This window comes from Dromiciops gliroides, chromosome 2 (assembly GCF_019393635.1).
Source record: "Dromiciops gliroides isolate mDroGli1 chromosome 2, mDroGli1.pri, whole genome shotgun sequence".
Taxonomy (NCBI): Eukaryota; Metazoa; Chordata; class Mammalia; order Microbiotheria; family Microbiotheriidae; genus Dromiciops; species Dromiciops gliroides.
In genome coordinates this window covers 489,333,141-489,358,738 of record NC_057862.1, presented here as the reverse complement: position 1 = coordinate 489,358,738, position 25,598 = coordinate 489,333,141, and the positions used below count along the sequence as shown (strand labels likewise).

The window sequence follows — 25,598 nt, the reverse complement described above, 5'->3', positions numbered from 1 at the left end:
AAGATACATGAAAATACATGCCATAAGTGCCTGATTAGGATCTGCTTCCAAGATCAGAATCGGCCTCACATTTTACAAGTCAAAATTCATACAAATCTTCCGATGGAGAAAATGGCCTGAAGGCTCTCAAGTGGTTAAGAGTAGCAAAACTGCAATACAGATGTTATAATTTACCAATAATACACTGTCAACAAAGAAATAAAATTAAAATATATAAAAATTCCAAAGAAATACAATTACTATTATTTTCCCATTATTCATAATGCCATTCTATGACACTATGAGGCAGCTAGATGGCACTGTACTTGAAGTCAGAAGGATTCAATTTCAAATTCAGACTCTAAACACTTAATAGCTGTGTGACCACAGGCAAATCACGTAACTTTTTTCAGCCTCGGTTTTCTTCATCTACAAAATGAAGGGTTTGGAATCAATGGCCTGTGACATCCTATCTCCCTCTAAATCTATGACCCTATGACACAGGAATTTCATGACTTTGCCTATTATTAATAAAGATAAACAAGAGATGTCAAATAACAACAAATATGAAAAATAACTTTTAAGTTACTTAGGTCTTTTTAAACAAATCAAATCAGATTTTTACTAACAAAGACTTGTCAAATTCTTCAGTGCTTTAAAAGTTAGTTTTTCTAATCTAAAATGTTTTACATAATAAATGAACCTTGGAAAAAATTAATATTAAGTTTTAAGTAGCCAAAAATTAGTATAAACAGAAATATCCTTCAGTGTGCTAAACTCATTTTCCAGAAAAATCATAACAAATAGGTCAATTATTTGTGACTTTTAATATACTGGATAACCTGCTGAAAGACACTTTACAAAACTAAGATGTGGTTTTGGAAGGGAAGCCTATTGAAACAGTCCATTAAATTCAACAAACAAATAGGTTCTGAGGCTATGAGGCTATAAAGACAACAAAAAATGGCTTTAGCACTGAAAAGGTTTATATTTGAGGTGGGTGGGGGGACAATAAAATACATACAAAGAAAAATAAATACATGGTAATTTAGGAAAGAAAACATTAACAGCATTCGTTTCTCTATGTTTCTCACACACACACACACACACACACACACACACACACACACACACACCACACCACACCACACCACACCACACCACACCACACCACACCACACCATACCACACTCAGTAGAAAGAGCAAGGAAGCAGGTAAAAGAGAAACTGGCAACCTAGGTGGTATAATGGATAGAGATCTAGACCTAGAATCCAGAAAGCCTGAGTTGAAATATAGCCTCAGACACTTACTAGCTTTGTGACCCTGGGCAAATCACTTCAACTCTATCTCAGTTTGCTCATCTATAAAATAAGGACAATAACAGCACTTACTTCCCAAGATTTGTTGCAAAAATAAAAGATGTTTTTAAGTGCTCTGTATAACTTAAAGCACTATATAAATGCTGGCTATTATTATATTGACTCAAAATTTAGTAAGAAAAAAAGAGAAAGCTAAATTATGTGCTTTTATAGAAGAATCAAAATTGTAAATGATCCAAAGGGCAAAGGCATATTTAACAAGGCCTGTGCCTATTACCAAAGATGAATCTGCACATGATTCGTATAAAAAGAGTAAATTTGACCTGTTATATAGCAAAAGCAAGGGATCATAATGGGACAGTGGAATGCAAGTTCCTTGATGCCAAGACTTAGATTTCATTCTTGTCTTCGAGTTCCCAGCAACTAGGACATAATAGATGCTTAATAAATGCTTGCTGAATTGAACTGCTGAACAATCCGAATGCTGCCTTGGTATACTTCTTTTTTTTTTTTAAATGAAGGCAGATCTCTAGTAGGCTGGATAACATCTCTAAGAACCCTTCTTGTTCTTCTAAAGTCACACAGTTGCTACAGCCTCCATGGAACCATCCTTCCCTTCTCAGATTTCCCTAGATTTATGGTTCTCTCCTTGGCTCCTTTTACTATGCACATGCTCTCTATTCTCCCAGTATAATGAAAGCTCCATGAAGGCAAGGATTATATCCTTTTTGTCTTTTCATTGACAGCACGGAATACATGTTAGATAAACTTTCCCGAAAGCCCAATACTGGGCTAACTCCAAGGTGCTAAACAAATGGTTGTCGACTAATTTATGAATAAATAAGGTTGGATTACCTAATCTCTAACCATCTCCACAAATGATGTGTCATTTCCCAACAGATAACTGACCAAAGCATATGAACAAACAGTTCTTAAAAGAACTGAAAAGTATTCAACCACATCAAAGAATGCTTCAAATCACTACTAGTAAGAGAAAGGCAAATCAAAACAACCCTACAATTTTACCTCATAACCTGTAAAGTGGCAAAGAGGACAAGAAATGGCAATAGTCAATCTTAGAGGGATTCTAGAATGATAAGCACAGTAATACATTGTTGGTGGAGTTGTGAAATGGAACAACTATTCTGGAAAGCAATTTGGAATTATACAAGAAAACCATCAATAAGAAATCTACATTTACACCAAAATACTTACAGGAGTATTTTTCATAATAGTAAAGAACTGGAAACAAAGTAGATGTCCATCAACTGGGGAACTGCTACACAACTAGTGGTATGTGAATGTAATGGAGTATTACTGTGTTGTTAAGAAATGAAGGGTAATATAGACAGAGAAGCATGGAGAGATCCATATGAACTGATGCAGAATGAAGTAAACAGAGCCAAGAAAACAATATGTACAGTAATTACAACAATGATAGTAGAAAGAACAAAGACACGCTAAAAATCAAAAGTGAATGTAACAGAATTATAAAGATCAAGCAGTAATTGAATGAAGAGATATGAGAGACCTTTCTCAACCAACCCCTCCATAGAGGTGAGAGGTCCACAGGTATTTTTAGACTTTTCAAAAAATCAGCTGTGCTGATTTAGTTTTCTTCTCTAAAAATCATTATTGGGGGGCAGCTAGGTGTGCAGTGGATAAAGCACCAGCCCTGGATTCAGGAGTACCTGAGTTCAAATCCGGCCTCAGATACTTGACACTTACTAGCTGTGTGACCCTGGGCAAGTCACTTAACCCCCACTGCCCTGCCAAAAAAAAAAAATCATTATTTCTTATATGGGATAGCTCTTGGGGGGGGGGGTTGTATATATGGGATAACTATGATGAATAAAAGAAACATTAGTCATCAATAAAAACTTATTAAAGGGGCAGCTAGGTGGCGCAGTGGATAAAGCACCAGCCCTGGATTCAGGAGTACCTGAGTTCAAATCCAGCCTCAGACACTTGACACTTACTAGCTGTGTGACCCTGGGCAAGTCACTTAACCCCCATTGCCCCGCCCCAAAAAAACACTTATTAAAAATCTACAATGATTAGAAATTAGAAAATAAGAGGAAGCTAGGTGGTGCACTGGATGGAGCACCAACACTGGAGTCAGGAGGACCTGAGTTCAAATCTGGCCTCAGACACTTAACATTTACTAGCTATGTGACCCTAGGCAAGTCACTTAACCCCAATTGCCTCACCAAAAAAAAAAAGAAAGAAATTAGAAAATATATTAACATTAACCCAGCAATATGGTACCATCATGGAACAACTATGCAAATACTCATGTTACTTACATATCACTTATTCTCAGGATATTCTCAATGTAATTATAAAGATAGCTCAGGCACAAAGCTAGAATGCAAGGGACCTTAGAGACCATAATGCAACCACATACTTTGCCCCAAGGTCACACAAGTAAGAAATGGAAGGAAAATGATTTGATCCTAGGTCTTCTGATTCCAAATTCAATGCTCCTTTCACCATGCTGTCGCTCTCTCTCAACTGACCACTGGCAACGTTTTTCTATTTTTTTTCCTTCAACTGAATAGCCAATACCTCTTAAGTCTGAAAATTTCCTTTTACCCTTAAACAGAACAATTCTTTGACTGTGTTTCACACTTTTTTGAAAAAAATTTAGAGGATATAAAAGAATTCCAACTTTTTCCTCACTACAACCCCAATACTGGCTAAAAAACGTTTTTAGTCCATGTTCATATTTTAACAGGTGCTGCTTAACAATAAACTTAATGCAGTATCCAAAGGGGGGAAAAACTGGGTGAGCCTGAGGGAGTGGTCATGTATTTAAGCATGTAATTTCATTTTCAACATAATTAGTTGTCTAATTGCATATCCAAGTTTACATGCACTTGCATGAGTAATTATGATTCACTTAAAAGTATTCAGCTTGTAATGCTTTGTTCTCTATTTCCTGAATTCAGATTACCAAAGAACTAATTTGATTTCAAAATTATTTTCTAAGATTTCCTTCAAATATGCTTATATTCTGGTATTAGGAAAAATAGAGCCACTACAATTTTAGACTGATTTCATATACTAGAAAAGTGGCTGGAATTAATAGCAGAGGACTTAGGGGTTAAATCCCAGCACTGCCATTTATTTAGTTGTGTAATCTCAGTCAAGTCACTTATTCTCTGTACATTTCAGTTTTGTATCTGTAAAATGACAATAATAAATAATAAACATCTGCATTATCTACCTAACAGAGTTGTCAAGAGTAAATCATTTTGCAAACCATATTTATTATGATTATTAAAAGGTTGGTAATTAATGTCTTTAATAGGAGAAAATTTTGATGTGAAATGGAAAGGAAAATGAATTTTTTAATCATGAAATTATTAATAATGTGTTTTGGCATTAAGTAAACAGACATTTATCAAGGGTCTATTATGCATAAGGGAAAGCACTGAAAGAAGCATTAAGACATAGTAGCCCCTACTTTGAAGAGCTTAAAAGTCTAGTTGAAGAGACCACACATATGCAGAGATATATAATACCAGGTTGCCTTTAAGCAGGAGTCAAACTAAAGTTATCTGATGTCAGGCTAGGAAGCTGGAAGATTAGTTGGTAAACATTGGGGAACTAGGACTATGACATACTTAAGGGTACAGCTATCTTCGGGTTAGTGAAATTGTAGCATTTAAGAGAGATAGGAATAGGAAGATAAGAAAATAGTAAGGGATTACAATTGTCTAAGAAAGAAATTATGGGAACCTACATTAGATGGTAGCAGTAGGGATGAGAAGAGTTAGGTAAAAAAGACATCATGAAGAAAAGCCCAAGAAGATTTGCTGACAGATTGGATAAGTAGAATAAAAGAAAGGACAAATAGGCTCCACAAGAGTCAAAGTGACCAGGAAAATAAAGGTAATATCAACAGAAATAATATACACAGCCAGCTCCAGGAAAAGTATGATGACCTATATTAGCACAGACAAGTCACTTTGCCTTTCAGGGCCTCCGTTTCCCCACTTCTACAGTAAGAATTGGAATAAAAAATATGTCTTCCAGTTCTAAATTCTATGATATTTCACATACAGGGTAATGGTAAGTCAGATATTCAGGGCTAGTTATCAGGATAGAGATCAAGGATAAAGATGTAGAGAATCTTCTGCACTGAGTTCAATCAAGACTGGATGGGCTTTGGGGGGGGGGGGCGGCTAGGTGGTGCAGCTAGGTGGTGCAGTGGATAGAGCACTGGCCCTGGATTCAGGAGTACCTGAGTTCAAATCCAGCCTCAGACACTTCACACTTACTAGCTGTGTGACCCTGGGAAAGTCACTTAACCCCCATTGCCCCCACACAAAAAACAAAAACAAAAAAAAGACTGCACGGCCTCTATAAAAGAGGCACTACAGAAAAGAGTAGAAGACTGAGGATATTAAACAGATGAGAGGAAAAAGTAGAGCCAGCAAAGTAAACAGTAGGGAGAACATAAAGAAATGAACAAAACAGTACAGTGTTATATTTCAAGAAGAAAAAGTTGGTCAGCTATGTCAAGAGCAAGAGAGGTTGTGTTGTACATTTACAAGTTTAGGTATGAGACTTCCCTATTCTTCTAAGCTACCTTTCTGAACTTTCTTACAGTAGTAAGTGGTCTTATAACTTGTAGTTATGTAAGTTTTTGCCATGGCTTATAAAATACAAAAGGAATATTAGAAAAAAAAAGTAAAATCTCATTAACACATGACAGGTTATATCATGCCTGGATCTAACAGATAATTGATAAGAGAAGAAATAAACTTTTCTTGAATATTACTTCTCTAGCCTATTACCATGGATACTAGAGCTGCCCTTAACACCAATTAATAATCTATTATAGATATAGGCAAAATATGTATAAATACTTGAAATGTCACATGGAATGCTTAAAATACTTGGAATATCACATGGAAATGACATAAAATTTTATAAGTAAAATTGTACTTTATTATTGACCTAGAGGATAAAGAAAAACCTTTAAAATTGGGCAAATAAAACTAAAGGGGGTTCTCAAATTTAGTGTTTCATAGTAGTATATGAACCCTTTATTTAAACATAAAGATTAGATGCAATATATGGTGGGAAGGGCATAACTCCTAATAACACACATTTGTATAAAGTTTTAAGGAACACAAAGCATTTTGGTCACTGCTAGGTAGGGCAGGTAGTACAAATATTACATCAGTTTTACAGATGAAGAAACTGAGGTTCAGGCTAAATGACTTGCGCAGAACAATATATTCAATAAGAGACAAAAGAGACTTAAATCCGAATCTTCTGATTCCAAATTCAATGTTCTTACCACTACACCACTGTTAAGGACAATTTCTTGGCAAACTTTTAAAAGACACTGCTGGAACCAGGAAAATTATATATTTTACAGTAACTATAGAAAAGCAAATGGGAGGGGGAAAAACCCAAATTGAATGCCTTGTGATGCATTTTCCTCCCTCTACAGTACAGATGAGATGCTGTGAGTCTGAGGTGTTGCAGGAGACTATCAGATATAGTTGAAGGGTTGGATAGTTTGCTTAAGTGCTGTTTGTCTTACGTGTGACTCCTTCTCCTTAGAGAGGAAAGCATCAAATACAGCATATGTTAGATCATTCATTCACTTCACCAGCACTCAATAGGGTGTGTCAACTGAGCTACTGGAATTAAGTGAAATTTTGATGCCACTGGAAAAAAATACACCGTACCTGATAAGGGAAATTTTTTATTCTGAACTCTGTAGTGTAATGCTAGACCGGTAAGAGACTTTAGAATCAAAACTCTGGAGCCAAGAAAGGGTGAGATTTGGCTCTCACCAACTCTTCTGAGTTCTAATCAACTAAAGCGAGCTCACAGCCATACCAGATATCTCAAGGCAAACTTCAATGATCTCTTTTTTCAAGTTCTGTAGCATGCACTTACTTGGTATTTCTGGGGCACCGTCATGTTACCCTCTACTATAATTTATCTTTTAAGGTTATCCTGTGTTCCTAACAAAAATAAAGCTCTTAGAGGTCAGGAGTATGTCTTATCTTTTCTTCATTCCTAGGACTTAGCAAAGTATTTGATGATCAAGATGATAACAACCACAGTGATAACATGAATTCCACAAATTTAACGAGAGGCAAGAAGAAACCAAGCATATGCTACATCATTTCCCAGTTCAGCAGTTTAGATGAGGAATGACAGAAATCGAGGCAAATTAGATGAGAATACTATGAATTGGAATCCCATTCCCACTTTTATCCAGATATGAAATCTTCATACTATCTTTTAGCAGACTTTGTCTAAAAGAACTGCACCTATTGATAAACCACCCTACATCCTTATTTCTCCAACAAAAAGGATATACAAAAACCTTCCTGCCCTGTTTCTTTTATCACTTAAAGCACATTTAAGAGGTGTTAGAATATCCAGGAAGTCTACTGGAGAGTGCTGTAATTTGTTTCCTGAAAATCCAAATCCTATATTCACTGTGGATATATTAACTTAAAAAAAAATTTGGCAGAAGCATTTTTCCTCCCAAGGTGAGGACGTAATAATAACACTGACTATCCAATATACTTTCCTGTTAACCCAAGAAAGCATGGAAAGAGGTACTCTACCAACTAAACTACTATAATTTAATCCAACAAAATTTTTAAATAATAAAGATATGATGGTCTCTCATAATAAAAATTATTTTAAGTATTACTCTAAGACCTCCAATTAAATGCCCTATCTTTATTCCTATATATTCTGGTTTGTGGGGGGAGAAAAGCTTTGAACTTTAAGCCTGTATTTTACAGACGAGATGAACAGTTTTAAAATTATCAGCAAGCAATATAGGTATAGGAAAAAATATTGTTATTTGTGCTGGTTAATGAATTCATTCTCTACCAGGTTTCAGGGAATTAGATGCATATTCGAATGAGACATTTAACATTTAAAGGCAATGGGGAAAGGATACTAAACTAGGAATCAGGAATCCTGAGTTGTAGTCCTGGTTCTGCCCCTACCACTATCTACCTGATTTTGGTCAAATCACTTCCCCTTTCTGGGCCTCAAATTTTTCTTCTGAACATGAGGGAACTGGAGTTGATTTTTTAAAGGTTTCTTCCAGCCCCAAAATTCTACGACTCAAGAATTACAGCTTGTCATAAGTATCCATTTACATGAAGACAAAAAACAATTCTGACTGATTAAATTAAAATTACATTTATTTGGAAAAGGGAAATATAAAATTCTTTCAAATTTTGTCAGGTACTACTTAACAATAAACTGTGACCACAATGGAATATTGAAGTAACAAATGGATGCATGTAAAAGCATTCTGTAAACTTTAATATGCAAGACATTAATACCCTGACAGTTACAATGTGTTTCAAAGGCCTTTTAAAAAAACTTAAGGTAATTACTCCTTTTACGGTTTTTAAGTGTTTTATAATAAGTCTGACCTATCTAGTCTATAAATCATTTTCATTTATCATATATTTGAAAAATATAATGGAATTTCAGAAACTTTCCAGTTTGTAATAACAATTTTCCAGTGAGTGTTAAAGTGCCTTATTTTCTGCCCTTCTTACTCCCCTCAACTTCCTAAATGCATTAAAGCTCAAAAGCTTAAGGTATGTGTGAATATACACACGCACACAGATACCCCGTGGGTGCTATGGGCACTGAGCCAATTTGTATCAGATGAGAATATGTTTATCTTTTTGATCACACACCTGGTCATGTGCATTCCCCAAGATCTTGTTTTGAAGCTTTACTCCTGCCAAAAGTTACACAGATGGTTTTAGTGTATTATCCCTGGTTACCACATCAGTAGCTTCCTGATTCTCGTCTACTTCCTCGCAGGCAATAATCTCTCTAAATAGTTTTTCAGGATCTACTTGTCTTGCTCTATTTTATCCTGAAGTCTATATACAAAATCAAGAGCATCTTAGCATTTCAAAATCCATGGGAATAGAATCTTGGTAGAAATTTTATGAGAATGAAAAAAATAAGGACTTATATGTTTTTTTCTCACGGCTCCACGCCTTAGGTGTACCAGTCTAGGAGTGTCAGAAGAAAATATTTTGCCAGCAATTAATTAGTAGTTACTAAGTACCTACGGAGTGCCAAGTATGGAACAAGGAAACTGCCAAGGAATACATTTCAAATGCAATTAAAGAATTTTCCCCCAAATAAGAAAATGGCAAACTTTAACACAACAGGCATCAAACTTAGGTGATTTTAATATGCTCATCAGTATGAGATAAAAATTTTGTTGGCAACTAGATTAAAAGGAACATGACCCATAGAGGCTTAAAAAAAGACAAATTTCCCATCATAGTCAGTCAAGTAGTCATCCAGTACAGGTCAGTTTTACTGTAATCGGCCATCAAAGTATCTATTACTCCTTATACTGTTTTATTTGGTAAATGAATGGCCATCAATCACCCTCATTTTGTTCCAAAGTCAAAAACAAAAGAATATTGACACACAAAGTTAAGGTAACTCAAGAGAACTAAATTTTTAATATTTAATATGTAAATGAATTAATTCTAGGAGGGATTGCATATAATTCTTTTACTATAGCATTAAACGTCTTTAGGATTCACTACTGTACTGTTTCTTATAGAAATAAAACTAAACATGAAGCTGAGAGTTAATCTGAATTTATCCCAAATCCTATTTGCCAGTGTATAATGACACATGCCATTCTGCACTATTAATTTGTTTTTATTTAAGTATGTACATGTCCTTCAGATGGAATCAAGTAGGATTTTCATATATAAAGCAATCTAATCAGAACCCATGACCTAATTAAGCGATGCTAATTCAGTACAATACTGGATCCTATAACCACTGGCTACACAGTGACAGTCACAGCATAACAAAACCAGAGGACACAAATCTGTTAACATTTACTTTACACCTCAATAAAATTGAACATTTTTTTTAATATTTTGAGTACTATATGACCATGATCATATATACAAAATATCTATACAAAGTAAGCACAAACACATTTATCATGTATTGATTTAATGTTCTCTGAATATGAATTAATTCCCAAATAAACTGCAACTTCCATGAGGGCAGGGACAACAACTTATCCAAACTCAGCAATACACTGAGCAGCTAACATATCCTTTATAAACAGTGAGCATTTTGCAGATGTTTTATTGAAAATGAGGGAGACTACAAGGTCTAGTAGAAAGCACACTAGATCTGGGATCTGACAACCTGGATTTGAATACCAGAGGCACTAATTATTGTCTGCATGACCTTGGGCAAGTTATTGCAACTCTTTAGGATTCTGCTTCTCCATCAGTAAAATAAAGCATAGACGATCACTTCCATTTTTAAGTCTTATGATTCTAATATTTATTTATTTAAATATCAAACGTGCTATTTCAAGTATTAAAAGCATGGTAACAGAATTTACTTGGATAGAAATGTTGACTACACAGCTATAGTCAGTCCTTCTCACAACAACATCTTTTTCAAAGAAAATCCCATATTGTTTTAAAGATCAATACATATGGTTAGAAGTTGATGCATGAAGGAAAGAGAGCCTAATGCTGGTCTAGCTTTCTCTAAATAGTTGAACTTGTCCTAACAAAAATCTCCATGTATAATCTATGTGTTACTTAAAATAAACTGACACCTACCACTATACATAAAAATATTTTCAAATAAGAGTTAAATTTTTATACAGGTAGGAAATTATATATAATTTTTTAAATATAACAGGATGCTCAGAAAATTGTTTCCAAAAGTTCACACATTAATGCTTTTTGTATCTGCTATTCCTGTGACCCAATAAAACGTGGTGGGAAATGGAAAGGATTTCCTTTGTTGAGAATATGCCACAGCTACTATATTTCAGCCCAACTCTGTTTAGCTTAAGATAGGAAACCCAAGCTTCCCCTCTGCAAAGACACAAACAACTTGTTTGTCTCATAACAGAATGCTTTATTATTCACCTGACATTCACTTCTTACTTCCATACCAATTAATATATGTTTGATACTCACCAATGAGATAATTCATTTGAAAAGTATGCAAAGCAACCCTGACTAAAAGATAATTTTACACAATGAATAAAATCAATATTGACCTGTCTGTATTAACTTAAGCAAGAAAACCAAATACATTTGTGGTGGTATCATTTTTTATGAAGAGGCAGTAATAAATGAAGTATAGGAATTTTTAAATGGCATGTTATTTGATTTCACCTCCATGTTCCAGTTTTTCTGGATGTGAATGTTATACTTAAGGAAAATTCTGAATACTTTAAAAAAATTATACTTTTCAAAGACAAAAATTGGAGACTTGATCAACTTGCATCATTTTTAGTCCTGACACTCATAAACCAGAGAACTACACACTCAATTTAAAATGAATCATGTTTTTCTCATTATACACAGTACTCTTTTGGGGTAGAAGAATATAGAGGTTCATCTGCCAACTTACCCATGTACTCTTACTTTCTTCTTAGAGCAATTATTCAATAAATCAACAAGCCAGACACTGTAAAACACCAATGACATAAAGACAAAAGTAAAACTATCCCTGCCTTCAGCTTCAAAAAGCTCATCCTCCAAGGAATATATTAGTATGTACAGAACAGATAACAAAATAAACACAAAGTGTTAGGGAAGGAGATGGGAGGCAGATCAGTCTCATGGAAAAAGTGGCACTTGAAAGAAACCAGGGGTCCCATGAGCTAGCAGGAAGGAGAATAGTTCAGGCATGGAGGACATTCAGTAAAAAGTATAAAGACGGCAGATGAATCATTACGTGTGAGGAAAAACAAGGCGGCCAGTTTGGATGGACCGTAAAGTATATAAAGGTGATACAATAAAGCTGGAAATGTAGGCCGAGGTCAAGTTGTAAAGAGCTTTAAATGCCCAACAAAGTTTATATTTAATCCTAGAAGTAATAGGGAACCACTAGAATAGTTTATATTCGATCCTAGAGGTGAAGGGAAACCACTAGAATTTATTGAATGGGAGATAGTACAGACAGACCTACACTTTAGGAAAACCAATCTCGTAGAGAATGGACTAGCATGGGAAGAAACTTGGATCAGGGAATCCAACTAAAGAGACTACTGCAACAATCTAGTTGAATGTCTGAACCAGGGAAGTGGCTGTATTTGTGGGTAGAAAGGGACATGGGGGCAGAAATGTCAAGATTTATCAAATGACTTGGAAACATCGGGACAATGAGAATGAGCAGTCAGTCAAGGCTAATACCAAAACCATGAAGGTGGGTGACTAGAAGGACATTGGTACCTTCAAAAGAAATAGTTCCAAATTCAAAGTAGGTTTGGGGAGGAGAATAAGATGTTTTGAACTTATTAGTTCAAAGGAACTGGAGCTCAAGAGAGAGATTAGGGCGGAATATATAGATATAGGAATCATCTGCATAGAAATGATAATTAAACTCATGGGACCCAATGAGGTCACCAAGTGAATGTAAAGAGAAAACAAGAAGAGGGCCTTTGGGACATTCATAATTAGTGATGTGATATGGATGAAGATGCAGCAAAAGAAAATGAAGACTGGTCAGAAAAACCAAGTAGAACCAGAAGAGAGTATATGGCACATAATGCCAAAATGAAAATATCCAGAAGGAGAAGGTGGTCAGTGTTGTCAATGCTATGAAAAGGTCAAAAAAGATTAGAATTGAGAAAAGGCCATTACATTTGGAAATTAAGAGACTATAACTTTGGAGAGAGTAATTTCAATTAAAGGATGAGACAAGCCAGAATGCAGTGGGTTTAGAAAAGAATGAGAATATAGGAAGAGTAGAAAACTTTCCTCTAGATAGCCCAATCAATTCTGAATTAGAATTAGTTTAAACCTCTCACAGGCTGATAACCTTATCCCAACCTAGTAAAGAAAACCTTTATTCTGCCTCTATCTTAATATTAAACTCTTTCTCCAGTTTGCACAAAAGTACAAACCAACAAAATTTCAGAAATACATCACAATTATCTATTTACTGTGCTCCCTACAAGGCTATTTCCCATAACTCACTGCTTTGTCCATACTCAAGTTATGTCTCAAAATTTTGATCTGTATACTCTCTAAAAGAGGCCTAAAAACCATTTGTTTCACAAAGAATTTCAGTAACTACTTGTTCTGCTAACAATATGTTCTGTCTTGTATGCCCCTTAATGTGCTCACTAATACCCCAAGGGGAAAGCATTCTTTGCATTTGGCACCATCCCCCAATGCTAAATAATAGTAATTTCCAACTAAATTGTTTATGACGCCAGTGTAACAGGCCTTTGCTTAAAATGAATATCTGAGATGAAAATATGTACTTTTTCACCTTTAAGATCTTGCATGCAGAGTAATACATATATCTATCCCAGGGCAGTCCAAAGGTCCATAAGGACCTTGGAGTGTAGGTCAGTTTGGGTTGGAACCTAAGGAGATGTGCCATATCTGAACATTCCTCCCAAAGAGCTCAAGGAGACATTCAAAGAAAGGGAGTGAAGTAGGGCTGGACTAAAATGAGATCTTCCTGCTGGAGAGTTCCCCAAATCATTACATGAACCTAGACCAGAGTTACAACATCGTGCTAGATCTGGAAAAAAAGTAAGTCACCAAAGCCTATCTAGGTCTAGATCAGGGCTTCTTAAACTTTTTCCACTCACAACCCCTTTTCACCCAAGAAATTTTTACTCGACCATAGGTATTTAGGTACATAAAATAGGTATGGGGACAGCTAGGTGGCACAGTGGATAGAGCACTGGCTCTGGATTCAGGAGGACCTGAGTTCAAATCTGGCCTCAGACACTTGACACTTACTAGCTGTGTGACCCTGAGCAAGTCACTTAACCCTCATTGCCCCACAAAAAACCAAACATATACATATACATATATACACACACACACACATATATATGTATATACATATATATATTTATATATGAGTATACATAATCTTTTAATGTTGCCAAATTTTTTGCAACTCCCACATTCAGTTAAGCGACCCCATATGGGGTCATGACCCACGGTTTAAGAAGCTACAGTCTAGATTAAAATCTAAACCTCTGGGTTGGCTTAGAATCTATAAGGCCTCTGGTGTGGGGTGTGGCATAGATCTAGGCTCTAAAAAGGCATCCCAACAAGCATTACAAACATACAGTTTTAGTTCTGGCTCTCTCCCAAAGTTCATTTCACTCATAAAATTGGATTAGAAGCAGTACAACATGGCATTATATGTTATTTTTATAACTTAAGTAATGAGACTGGTATTTGTGTTGTTTTATTGATCATGGTGAGGTGAGACACATTTCTTTCCTTTTATTTATTTTTTCAAGTGTCAATCCAATTGACATGTGATAGATATTAAGTTTAGTGCAAAGAGCTGAGGGTTCAGAAGTGATTTAAATCTCTTTATAGTACCTAACATGGTTCCCTAGTACAATATAAATATTATTTGAATCGACCTGCTGACTGGGTCCACTACAAGTTTATATTACATAATCTTAACTGGGTCCTCACTGGAGCAAGGTAATTGACTCACTATCTCACTCTCCATACCTCTTTTCCAAACCTTTTCATCTCTTCTCAAACCTCCCATAGTTCAATCTCAGCTGAGAACCATGGCTAACTGAAAAAATTGAGGCCATTCACAAAGAATTTCATCTTCTCCCTCTGTAACTCACTCAGATACCTTCAACCACTATTGCCACCATCAGCTCTGTTTCATATGAAAAAGTGGCCCTTCTTCTTAGCAAGACAAGCCCGATTATGTGCACAAGTGATCCCATTCCATCACATCTTCTCCAGTATATAGCTCCTTCAACCATCCCTACTCTCACTGATCTTCAATCACTGCTGCTTCCCTACTGCCTACAAACACACCCATATCTACTCTACCCTCTACAAATCCTCGTTTGATCCATCCATACATTTTCACTAGCTGTCATCCCTAATTTTCCCTCTTTTTTGTGGTTAAACTCAAGAAGGCTTCAACTTCCCTTCTTCCCACTCTCTTCTTAACTCTTTGCAGTCTGGAGTTTGACTTCACATAACTAAAATTGCTCTCTCTTAAGTTAACAATGACCTTGTAATTGCCAAATCTAATAGTCGTTTCTCAATCCTCAAACTTCTTGACCTCCCTGTAGCCTCTGACATTATCAATCTGCTCCTTCTGGATAATCTCTAGGTTTTTGTGAGGCTGTTCTTTCATGGTTCTCTACTTACCTATCTGACTATTCTTTCTCATTCTCCTTTGCTGGATCTTCATCCAAGTCATGACTGCTAACCATGTTTGTCCCACAAGGCTCTGTCCCAGGCCCTTGGTAATTTCTATTTCACTTGGTAATCTCATCAGCTTGAATTTGAGCCCATATCTTTCCTGATTCCAAGACCAGAACCCTTGACAATATATCAAGTTGTCCAAAAAAAGCAACCCCAAACCCACCTATTAAACATTTACAACTACTAATTAAATTTAATGAAAAAAAGACCTTCAACTATACACAGATACATATCTATATATTATTCCAAACTTCTGAGGCCTCTTCCATGGTCTTTGCCTATTAAGCCCTTATATTTGTATCTATCTTGATCTCTGAGTAGTTCCTTAATTCACCTCAATGAAGCAATTTTTAGTCTTTGGGTCCATTCTCCATCCACACTACTTGTTAAAGCTGGTAAACAAATCTCCAAGACAGACATACTTTACCTTGCAGCAGGACTTTTTACACTCTTATTTTGTCCTACCAAGTAATACTTGAACCAACATCAGGGGAAACTGTCACACCAAGAAGCCTAACACTGTTCTTGCTACAACAGGTGCATCTGCAAAGCAGGGTGGTGGAAGTTATCTGAGTTGAATATGCACACAAGGAGATTGAGCAAGGACTCACTGGCCTCTTTTAGTGTAAAGTATTACTTGAGGCCAGTAGATGAAAAGATCTGCTGCAAATAGACTGCTAAAAACTGTACATCATCAAAAATAAATCTCAACTTCTGGCACCACTGCTGAGGACCCAATACTCCAAAGGCATGCTACAGAAAAGGACCCAGGCCACAGTTATACTATGCAACTATCACATCTTGTCCCTTGTCTAACAATAAGTTTTGGTATTTTGTGGTTAAGAAATTTAATTCATCTTCTTAAGGGCACTTTAACTTTCAGAATAACATAGCTGGAGTAAAGTGCTGCATTAGAGGTTCCTTATACCAATGAAATCACAGGTCTGGTTTAAAAAAAATTGTAAAGCACATTTTTTTACAAGACATTACTATTATAACTTTGAGACAACTATTAACTCAATTATTTTGCTACACTGAGATTTTCAGATTAGGCCCACTAAGACTCTATCATAACAAAGAAATGGATTTTTCAAAAGTAAATCAAATTCTGCCATTGTTCTTCTCAAAGGTTCTCCTGCCTTTACCCTCCAAAACGAGTGGAAAGAGAAAGAGAATACAAAGTATAGAATATCACGCAAAAAGAAAAGGAGCACTGAATATTTGTATTAGAGCCCAAACTCTTCTACTCTGGCTACTGTAGACAGAACACAAGCACAGCAGCAGTCTAAGGTTACCCTAGTGTCTAGTAATCAGATTTATCACACATTCAGTAAAGGAGAGTAAAAAAACAAGTTCCATTTTTATTCAGGAAAATTGAATTCTATTTTTCCTCAGAAAAGATACTGACTTCTACATTAGCCAACACTTCCCTCTGGTGTTCACTAAGATTCTGGTAGCTGTGGGATGTCAGACTTCACTATTATTATAAAGTACTTAACTCTCCCACATTTACATTTACCTAATACAAAATAGGCATGAGGTTAGGAAATACAAACTCAAGGTGGGCTTCCAGCATTATCAGTGGAGAAAAATAATTTTGCATACTTGGCATGGTGAATGAGATTTTTGAATTAGCCCTTAATTACAGGCATTCTAGAATTAATATTTAAAATTTATTGTTTCACTTCTAATATTATGACATCTAGTCAATGACACAGGCTGATGCCTCACCATCAGACAAAGACGATCCAGTGCTCTTCATTGTAGGTTTGAATAATACTTGAAATACCTGACACCAACAGCTACTAAAATGTCTCTAAAAGTCACTGAAGGGAGCTACAACTCTTGCATAATTCTTTGGAATAAGTTATTCTTTTAAAAAAACAACAACAACACATAAATTTAAAAAATTTTAAAAACAAAAAAAAAGGGAGCAATGAAACACATATGTATGCCATAAAATCTAGTCCTTTACTGACAAAGAACTAACCACAGATGAAGAACCCAGCTCAATATAGTCTCCATCTAATTATGGTCAGACATTGGATAAGCATAGTAGTGTCAGCTGAAGAATATGTACATTAATATTTCTATCAAAAAATGAAACCAGATAAAATACATGCTTGTCCCAAGTGATTCACATACCACTACAGATAGATAGATAGATAGACAGACAGACAGACAGACAGACAGACAGACAGACAGATAGATAGATAGTCCCTCTGATAGATTATAAACTTGAGAATAAGAATTTTTTTTTGGTCTTTGTATTCCCTGAATCCAGCACAGTGCCTTCAGGGTGCCACTGTGCTTAATAAATATTTGACTAATGTCAAATCATAAGACATAACAATACCAAGTGTCACACCAGTATCTCCAATATCTAGAATACTAAATGATTTAGATCAAAGTTTACAAGGCAGATTGCACTGGCCAATATGGCAGAATGAGGAAAGAACCCTTTGGAGCTCTCCCAAATTTCCCTTCCAAACCAATGTAAAAATGTCTCTGAATTGTTCCAGGAGCAGGGAAGCAGCCTACCAGCCTGGCAGGAAAGGTATGTCTTTCCTGGGTGAGAGGGAAGTGAGGTCTAAGAGCAGCAGCATAAGTTTCTGGGCTCACAGCACGGAGCCTGGACTCTAATCCTGGGGCAAATCACCAGTGAGGCCCCACCCTCCTGCAAACCAGCAGCCCCCTAGGCAAGTGACATAGCATAGTAGGGACCCTCACCAGGTACCCCACAACTGGCACAAACTACCAGAGAGGCCCTGACCCCACTGTTGACCAGTGGTAAAGCCCTATCCAAGACTGGTCAACAGCAAGTCCCTGCCCCTGGGACCTACCAACAGAGAGACTTTTTCCAAAGTTTAAAGTGTATCCTCTAATGGAGAATTTATGGGACACCACGGAAAAAAATCTCAGAGGATAAGTAAGCAATGGATGAATGGTGATCTGTACCACTGAAGGTAAAACCCAAATCAATGAAGCCATGGATCTGTCAAAGGATTATTGTCATAAAATAAAACCTATATCTGCAGAAACACTTTTTATTCTTCTAAAATGAGTAGTTTCCTGCTCAAATAACTACTAATATGTTTCACCCTAACGTTTTTTCCTAAAGTTTCTATACCTAGTTGTTTTTTTTTTAATACCTAGTTTCTTAATATATAAATCTAAAAACAAATTAAAATATGCAGGGAGAATTATGGAAGTTGAAAAGGATACAAAAGTACATGCAAAAGACTTAATGTTAAACTTCATCAACAGCATAGTTCCAAAGTGTTTAAGATACTGTTTCTTCATAACACAGACCTTTCAAAAGCACTAGGTCACATAAAGTTTTATGTTTCTAACAGTTTGATATAACTTCTGGGACTTTTCAAACCTCCCTGAGCTATCTTAACTTCAAATATAATATCAAAAGGGGGGGCACTAGTTACATACAAAAATGAGGCACGCCATTAAAGTATCAATAACTCACTCCCAGAAAGATGAAATTGAAGCCATGTTTACAATAGTAGTGCTAGGCTAAGACATTCAAGATATGAAAGGGAAAATTTAGGACAACTTATAGCATAATGTTTACCTAAGCAAGGAAAACTTAGAACTTTCACTACCCCAACATAGTCATCACCGTGAAACCATCTGTTTTTAAGAAGTGTTTTTTTTCTGTTAAATAGAGCCAGATGTACAATGTGGCACTAATTCACCTGAGAAAGCTAAAATGGCAACTGTTAAGAAAACAGTTTCAAACATAGTCAGTGTATTAGTCCCTTCTCATACCTAGAAATGAAAAATTCAGGTAAGGTCAATGAGATCTAAGAAGTAATTTGAGAAATCACAACTGACTTGTGGGTTTCCTATAGTTGCTAAGTAAAGCAGGTAATGCAGAGCATTACCTTAAGAAAAATAAATACAATTCTTCGGAGCCAGGAGTGATCACAGAAGCCACATCTTAGAAGTTCGTGGAATGAGACTCATCAGGACATAAATGACAGTTTTCTGCAAAGTTTTGTTTGAGGTTTTAATTTTTAATTCCCTGCCTAATTCCAAAAAGAATTAGAGGCATTACTTACAAGCATGTGGTTTTCCTCATATAACCAAAAAAAAAGGATTATTACATAGTCATCACTCTCAGACCAAAGTAGGAAAGACAAACCAAAATACCATAAGTTTCAAAGGTCAAAGGGTATGAACATTTTTTTCAAAAGAATTGTGAAATATCAATGACCACATTAAAAAAAAATGCTCCAAATCATTCTAAGTGCCAAGTTAACTCTAAAGTTTCACCAAATCCCCAACAAATTTTGAAAAATTAAAAAGTAGAAATCATTAATTTTAAAGAAGCTTTGAGAAGACAGGCTAACAAATGCACTGTCTGTGGAACTATAAAGTGGTCCAACAGTTCAGGAGGTACAGGGAGAGAAGGAGAGGAAGAGGGAGAGGGACAGGGAGAAGGACAGGGAGAGGGAGAGAGAGGAATTATGGAAAAAAATTTTTCCCTAAACTGTTCATTATCCTTTGTAGCAATAATACTGCTGGGGGGGGCGGCTAGGTGGCGCAGTGGATAGAGCACCAGCCCCGGAGTCAGGAGTACCTGAGTTCAAATCCGGCCTCAGACACTTAACACTTACTAGCTGTGTGACCTTGGGCAAGTCACTTAACTTCCATTGCCCCACACACAAAAAAAAATAATAATACTGCTGGGCATGTACAGCAAGGTTGTCAACCATAGAAAGAAAGGCCCTACATAATAGCAAAATATTCTACCAAAGACCTGGAAACAAAAGTGAGGACCCATTAATTGGGGAAAGGATGAACAAACTATAGTTTATGAATTTAGTAAAATATTCATGTGAAGTAAGAAATATCAAATACAAGGAATTCAGAGAAAGAAACATGGGAGGCTTTGTATGAACTAATGGGGAGTGAAGTAAGGAGAAATGGAAGAACAATATACACAGTGAATAAAATAACATAAACAAAAAGGACACTAAGAAAGAAGCCTAATTCTGGATAATTATAATAACAAATCTCAAAACTAAAGAATAGTTAATGAAAACCAGCTCTTTGGGCACACTAAAAAACAGAGAGCCAGGATTCAAATCCTGTCTGTGTGACCCTGGTCAGGTGAGTGATATTCCTGCATTTCTATCTCCTTACTTGTGAAATGAAGGTGCTAAGACTCAATGCCTGCAAGATCCCCTGCAGCTTTAAATCTATGATCCTGTGACAAGGAGGGTATCATGTTACATACACTCTAGATATAGTCATGATACTGGTCAGTATGGCTTAAATATATTTCTTTATTTAATGTGGGGAAGGGCTGGGAAGCCCTACACCTGGGAATGAGTGAGATGTAAATACAAAAATCATCAAAACTGTGAAGTGTTACTATTAATAGTTAAAAAGGATCGTAACTGGCCCTGTAATTTCATTTATGTGGAACTCCTAGATAAACGTCCTCTACCAATGTGATTTAACACTTCACCAAATCTTATGTTGTTAAAGAGTCAATGTGGGAGAAGCAGAATTAGAACCCAGGTCCTCTTGGTTCTGAAGCCAGCTCCCTCTCCACCAACCCATCATGCCACCTCTAACCCTCTCACTTGGAAGTTACAAACACTGCTGGATTTATCTCAAAGAAATAATAAACTATGATTACATGAAGGTGGTTAGTGGTTATGTGAAAGTCCTCTGATATTAAATTTGCTTATGCAATTTACAAAAGACAAAAAAGCTAGAAAGGACAGTTAATACTCTGTATAGCAAAGCCATGATCCCAAAAGCTATTGAATAAGTATAATCCTAGACTGAATAAGATCTTGAGCCCATACAAGAGAAGGTTCAGTGGAAGAAATTGGGAATATTCCATGTGAAGAAAAGAAGAATTAGAGGTGACATAATAACTGTCTTCAAGTCTGTTTAAGAGGGATTAGAATTGGGGCAGCTAGGTGGCGCAGTGGATAGAGCACCGGCCCTGGAGTCAGGAGTACCTAGCTGTGTGACCCTGGGCAAGTCACTTAACCCCAATTGCCCCACTAAAAAAAAAGGGGGGGGGGAATTAGAATTTAATACACAGGGGCAGCTAGGTGGCACAGTGGAGAGAGCACTGGCCCTGAATTCAGGAAAACCTGAGTTCTAATCTATCCTCAGACACTTGACACGTACTAGCTGTGTGACCCTGGGCAAGTCAGTTAACCTTCAATGCCCTTCCCAAAAAAAAAAATTTAGTACACAAGGGAAGAACTAAGTACAATGTAAAGAAGCCACAAAGAGGCAGGCTTTTTTTTACTATCAGGAAAATCTTCCTAAGGATAAGCACTATTCCAAAGTGGAATGGGTACCCTCACTGGACATCTTCAAACAGAGGAAAGGCTGGATGACCACTTTTCAGGTATGTTGTAATTACAATACTTCTTCAGGTATGAGTTCAACTATATGGCTACCAAAGTCCCTTCCAATTCTGAAATTCTAGGAGTTTTAGTTTTCAACTAAGCCTACAATCAGATCTATGAAAGAAAGGATATAATCAAATAATCCTTAATGGGCCATAGAGCAAAGTGTTCTAATTTGTTATAAATTGTTACTTTTTCTTTTTTTGCCTGAAATTGTGATTTCACTGCTGTAGGGCATGCTCTAGTGAGGAAATTCCTTCTACCCAAGTAAGGTTCAGTAATAAAATATTCTTAGAGAGTTGTCTAGGGCACTGAATGAAAGGGTAAGGACTTACCCAGGATCATGCAGCCACTATGTACCAGATGCCCTATGACTATAACATGCTACCTCTCATTTTTCTATTTATGGGATTACTGTCACCAGTACTACCTTCTTAAGGATAATTAAAAGGGGGCAGCTAGGTGATGTAGTGGATAGAGCACCAGCCCTGGATTCTGGAGGACCTGAGTTCAAATCCGACCTCAGACATTTGACACTTACTAGCTGTGTCACCCTGGGCAAGTCACTTAACCCCAATTGCCTCACTTTAAAAAAAAAAGAAGAAGAAATTAAAAGGAAAGAGAATAAACCCAAGAATAAATAAGTTATTTATGTATATAAGAAAAAGGACTCTAATGAAAACAGGTAGTTGAAAGCATACATTATTGAGCAGAGTCACTTTTAAATAATCCTTTTTAAATAAAATATAAGAAACTCTGCAAAAAAAAGAATAAAATAAAATCTAAGAAACCCCTACAAGAATTATTAGCAACTACTACAAAATAGTGAGTTTTTCTTTTAGGTTTAGATTGGTCTCTTCTTAGCAAAAATCTATAAAGATTCTGAAAACAGCTTCAAACAAGAGATATAAAAAGAAAGATCAACTTAAAAAGATAAACTTTTTATTCCTAAGGCCCTATGTTCCCTTACTTCTGATGAAAGAATGTTTTAATATTAGCCTTACATATAATTTTACTGACTTTAAGTTAAGAAAACCTTTATACACTTTTACTATACTTTAAATTAAGATCACCATGTAGCCTCAAACTCATTCTGAGTAAAAAAACAATATAAAAACAAACAGTGCCTTTACTTGCTACTGCTTTTATCACACAGCTTATCTGTAGCACTTACAGGTATGTAATAGATGCCCATTTTAGGAGTTTCATTGGCTGTCAGAAGCATTCCTAAAAAAAAAAAATACACAAAACAACATAGTAAACAGATAGAAGAAAATCATTTTTTCCAAACATTTGAAGATTTTTTTTTAATGGTCTCTAATTCCATGCAAAATTATATCATGGAAAAAAATTTAAACTAAGAAAAAAAGAGGTTTGTTCTGTGTCCTTGAGCAATTAATATGATTTTTCTGGGCCTCAGCTTCCTCACCTATAAAAGAAGGTTTAAATTAAATTTCTAAAATCCCTTCCAAAGTCTACATAAAGCCTGAAAAGCACTCAAAAAGAACATGTTTCAAAATTCAGGGACAAATGACAATGAGCTTCAAAGCATTCTCTCTCACCACAAGAAATGGCAGAGTCTTTTTGTGATGGCAAAGAAGTGGAAACTGAGGAGATGCCCACCAATTTGGGAATGGCTAAAAACGTTATGGTGCATGAATGTGATGGAATATTACTGTGGTGTAAGAAATGATAAAGGTCATGGGCTTCGCAAAAACTAAGATTTGTATGAACTGATACAAAGTAAACCCAGGAGAACAATTCATACGATAACAATTTTATGAAGACAAACAAGTTTCAAAGATTTAGAATAACTGACCAACACAATGACCAATCACCAATCACAATTCCAGAGGCCTCATAATGAAACAGGCAAGCCACCTCAGAAAAGAAAGGTGATAGGTTCAAGAGTGCAGCTGGAGACGACTGGGGGATATGCATTTGTTTTGTTTGAGTATACATGCTTGTAAGAGGCATTTGGTTTTTTCCTTTCTCACCTAGGAGGAATAGGAGGAGGTAGGAGAGAAAAAATATGGACCCAGACTGAATTTTTCAAAAATACAAAACAAGAAATACCGGGGGGACAGAATACTTTTCCTGACCATCAGCCAATGTAAACTCTTTCCCGTAAACTGTCAAGGAAGATAGCTCCATATCTTTGAACCAAGATTCACCTAGTTCAACCCCTACATTTTACAGCTGAGGAAACTGAGCTCCAAAGTAGTTAAATGACTTGCCTGTCACAAAATCAGTAAGCGGCAAACTTAGCATTTGAATCAAACAATCAATAAGCATTTATTAAAACACCTACCGCTGTTCTAAGGGATACAAATACTATAAATGAAACCATCTCTAATTGATAGGACTTTGCATTCCAATGAGGGACAAAAATGTATATAACTATGTACAGAACGAATACAGAGAAAATAAAGATAAATACAAAGCAGTTAAATATGAGAGCATCTAAAAGGAAAGGCACTGGGGCAGCTAGGTGTTGCAGTGGTTAGAGCACTGGCCCTGGATTCCGGAGGGCCTGAGTTCAAATTTGGCCTCAGACACTTGACACTTACTAGCTGTGTGACCCTGGGCAAGTCACTTAACCCCAATTACCTCACGGAAAAAAAAGGAAAAAAAGGAAAGGCACTAACAGGCGAAGGGATTAGGACAAGCTGTCTGAAGAAGCCAGTCTGAGCTGTGACAAAGGAAAGGGATTCTATGAGGGAAAGGTGAGAAGGGAGTACACATTCCAAGAAGGAAGACAGCCAGTGCCAAGGCATGGAGATAAGAGATGGAGTGGTTGTATGTGAGGAATAAACAGGATGGTGTGGCTGGACCACAGGGAGAGTGGAAGGGAGAGTAATGGCCAATAAGGCTGGAAAGATAGGTTGAGGCAAGGTTGTTAATAAGGCCTTTAAAAACTCAACACCATTTATATTTGATTCTAGAGAAAAAACCCAATATAATATTTTTGAATTTAAACACCCAAAAAGCATTTCCACATAAAAGATTGTAAGTGAAACCTTGAGTATCCATTTCCTACCACTTTTTTAAGTACATAATAAATTCTACACATTACTTTTACAACTTCTGTGCTTGTCTGTTTCCCTCAGAACTTTTCTGTTCTCTTCTGTGCATTTGCTAAATGTTTCAGTGGCTCTCGTTTTTGGCACCAAAATTCCTTCTCTACCTCCTCCTCCACTAAATAAAGAGCTAAAAAAGGAAAGAAAAAAAACTACCTTGTAAAAAATAAGCAAACTGGGGCAGCTAGGTGGCGCAGTGGATAAACACCGGCCCTGGATTCAGGAGTACCTGAGTTCAAATCCAGCCTCAGACACTTAACACTTACTAGCTGTGTGACCCTGGGCAAGTCACTTAACCCCAATTGCCTTACCGAAAAAACAAACAAACAAACAAACAAACAAAAAAAAAAACAAAATAAATCCACATAGTAGCCTTGTCCAAAATTGTATGTCTCTTTCTGAACCTTTAGTCTATCACTCTGGTCAAGGGGTAGGTAAAATGTTTCATCATAGGTCCTCAGGAAACCTGGTTGTCATTGCACTCATCAGAGTTGTTTAATTTTTTTTTTTACATATTAGGTATTTTATTTTTTCCGTTACATGTAAAGATAGTTCTCAAC

At 36.3% G+C, this 25,598-nt stretch overlaps 1 protein-coding gene across 1 annotated transcript in view; it reads right to left on the bottom strand.

Moving 5' to 3' along the window:
* NOL10 (nucleolar protein 10) overlaps positions 1-25,598 on the bottom strand; it is a 105,062-nt gene that overhangs the window by 38,884 nt on the left and 40,580 nt on the right. The window contains 1 exon segment of the mRNA XM_043984843.1: positions 23,133-23,185. Within this exon segment, the coding sequence (XP_043840778.1) occupies positions 23,133-23,185 (53 nt within the window).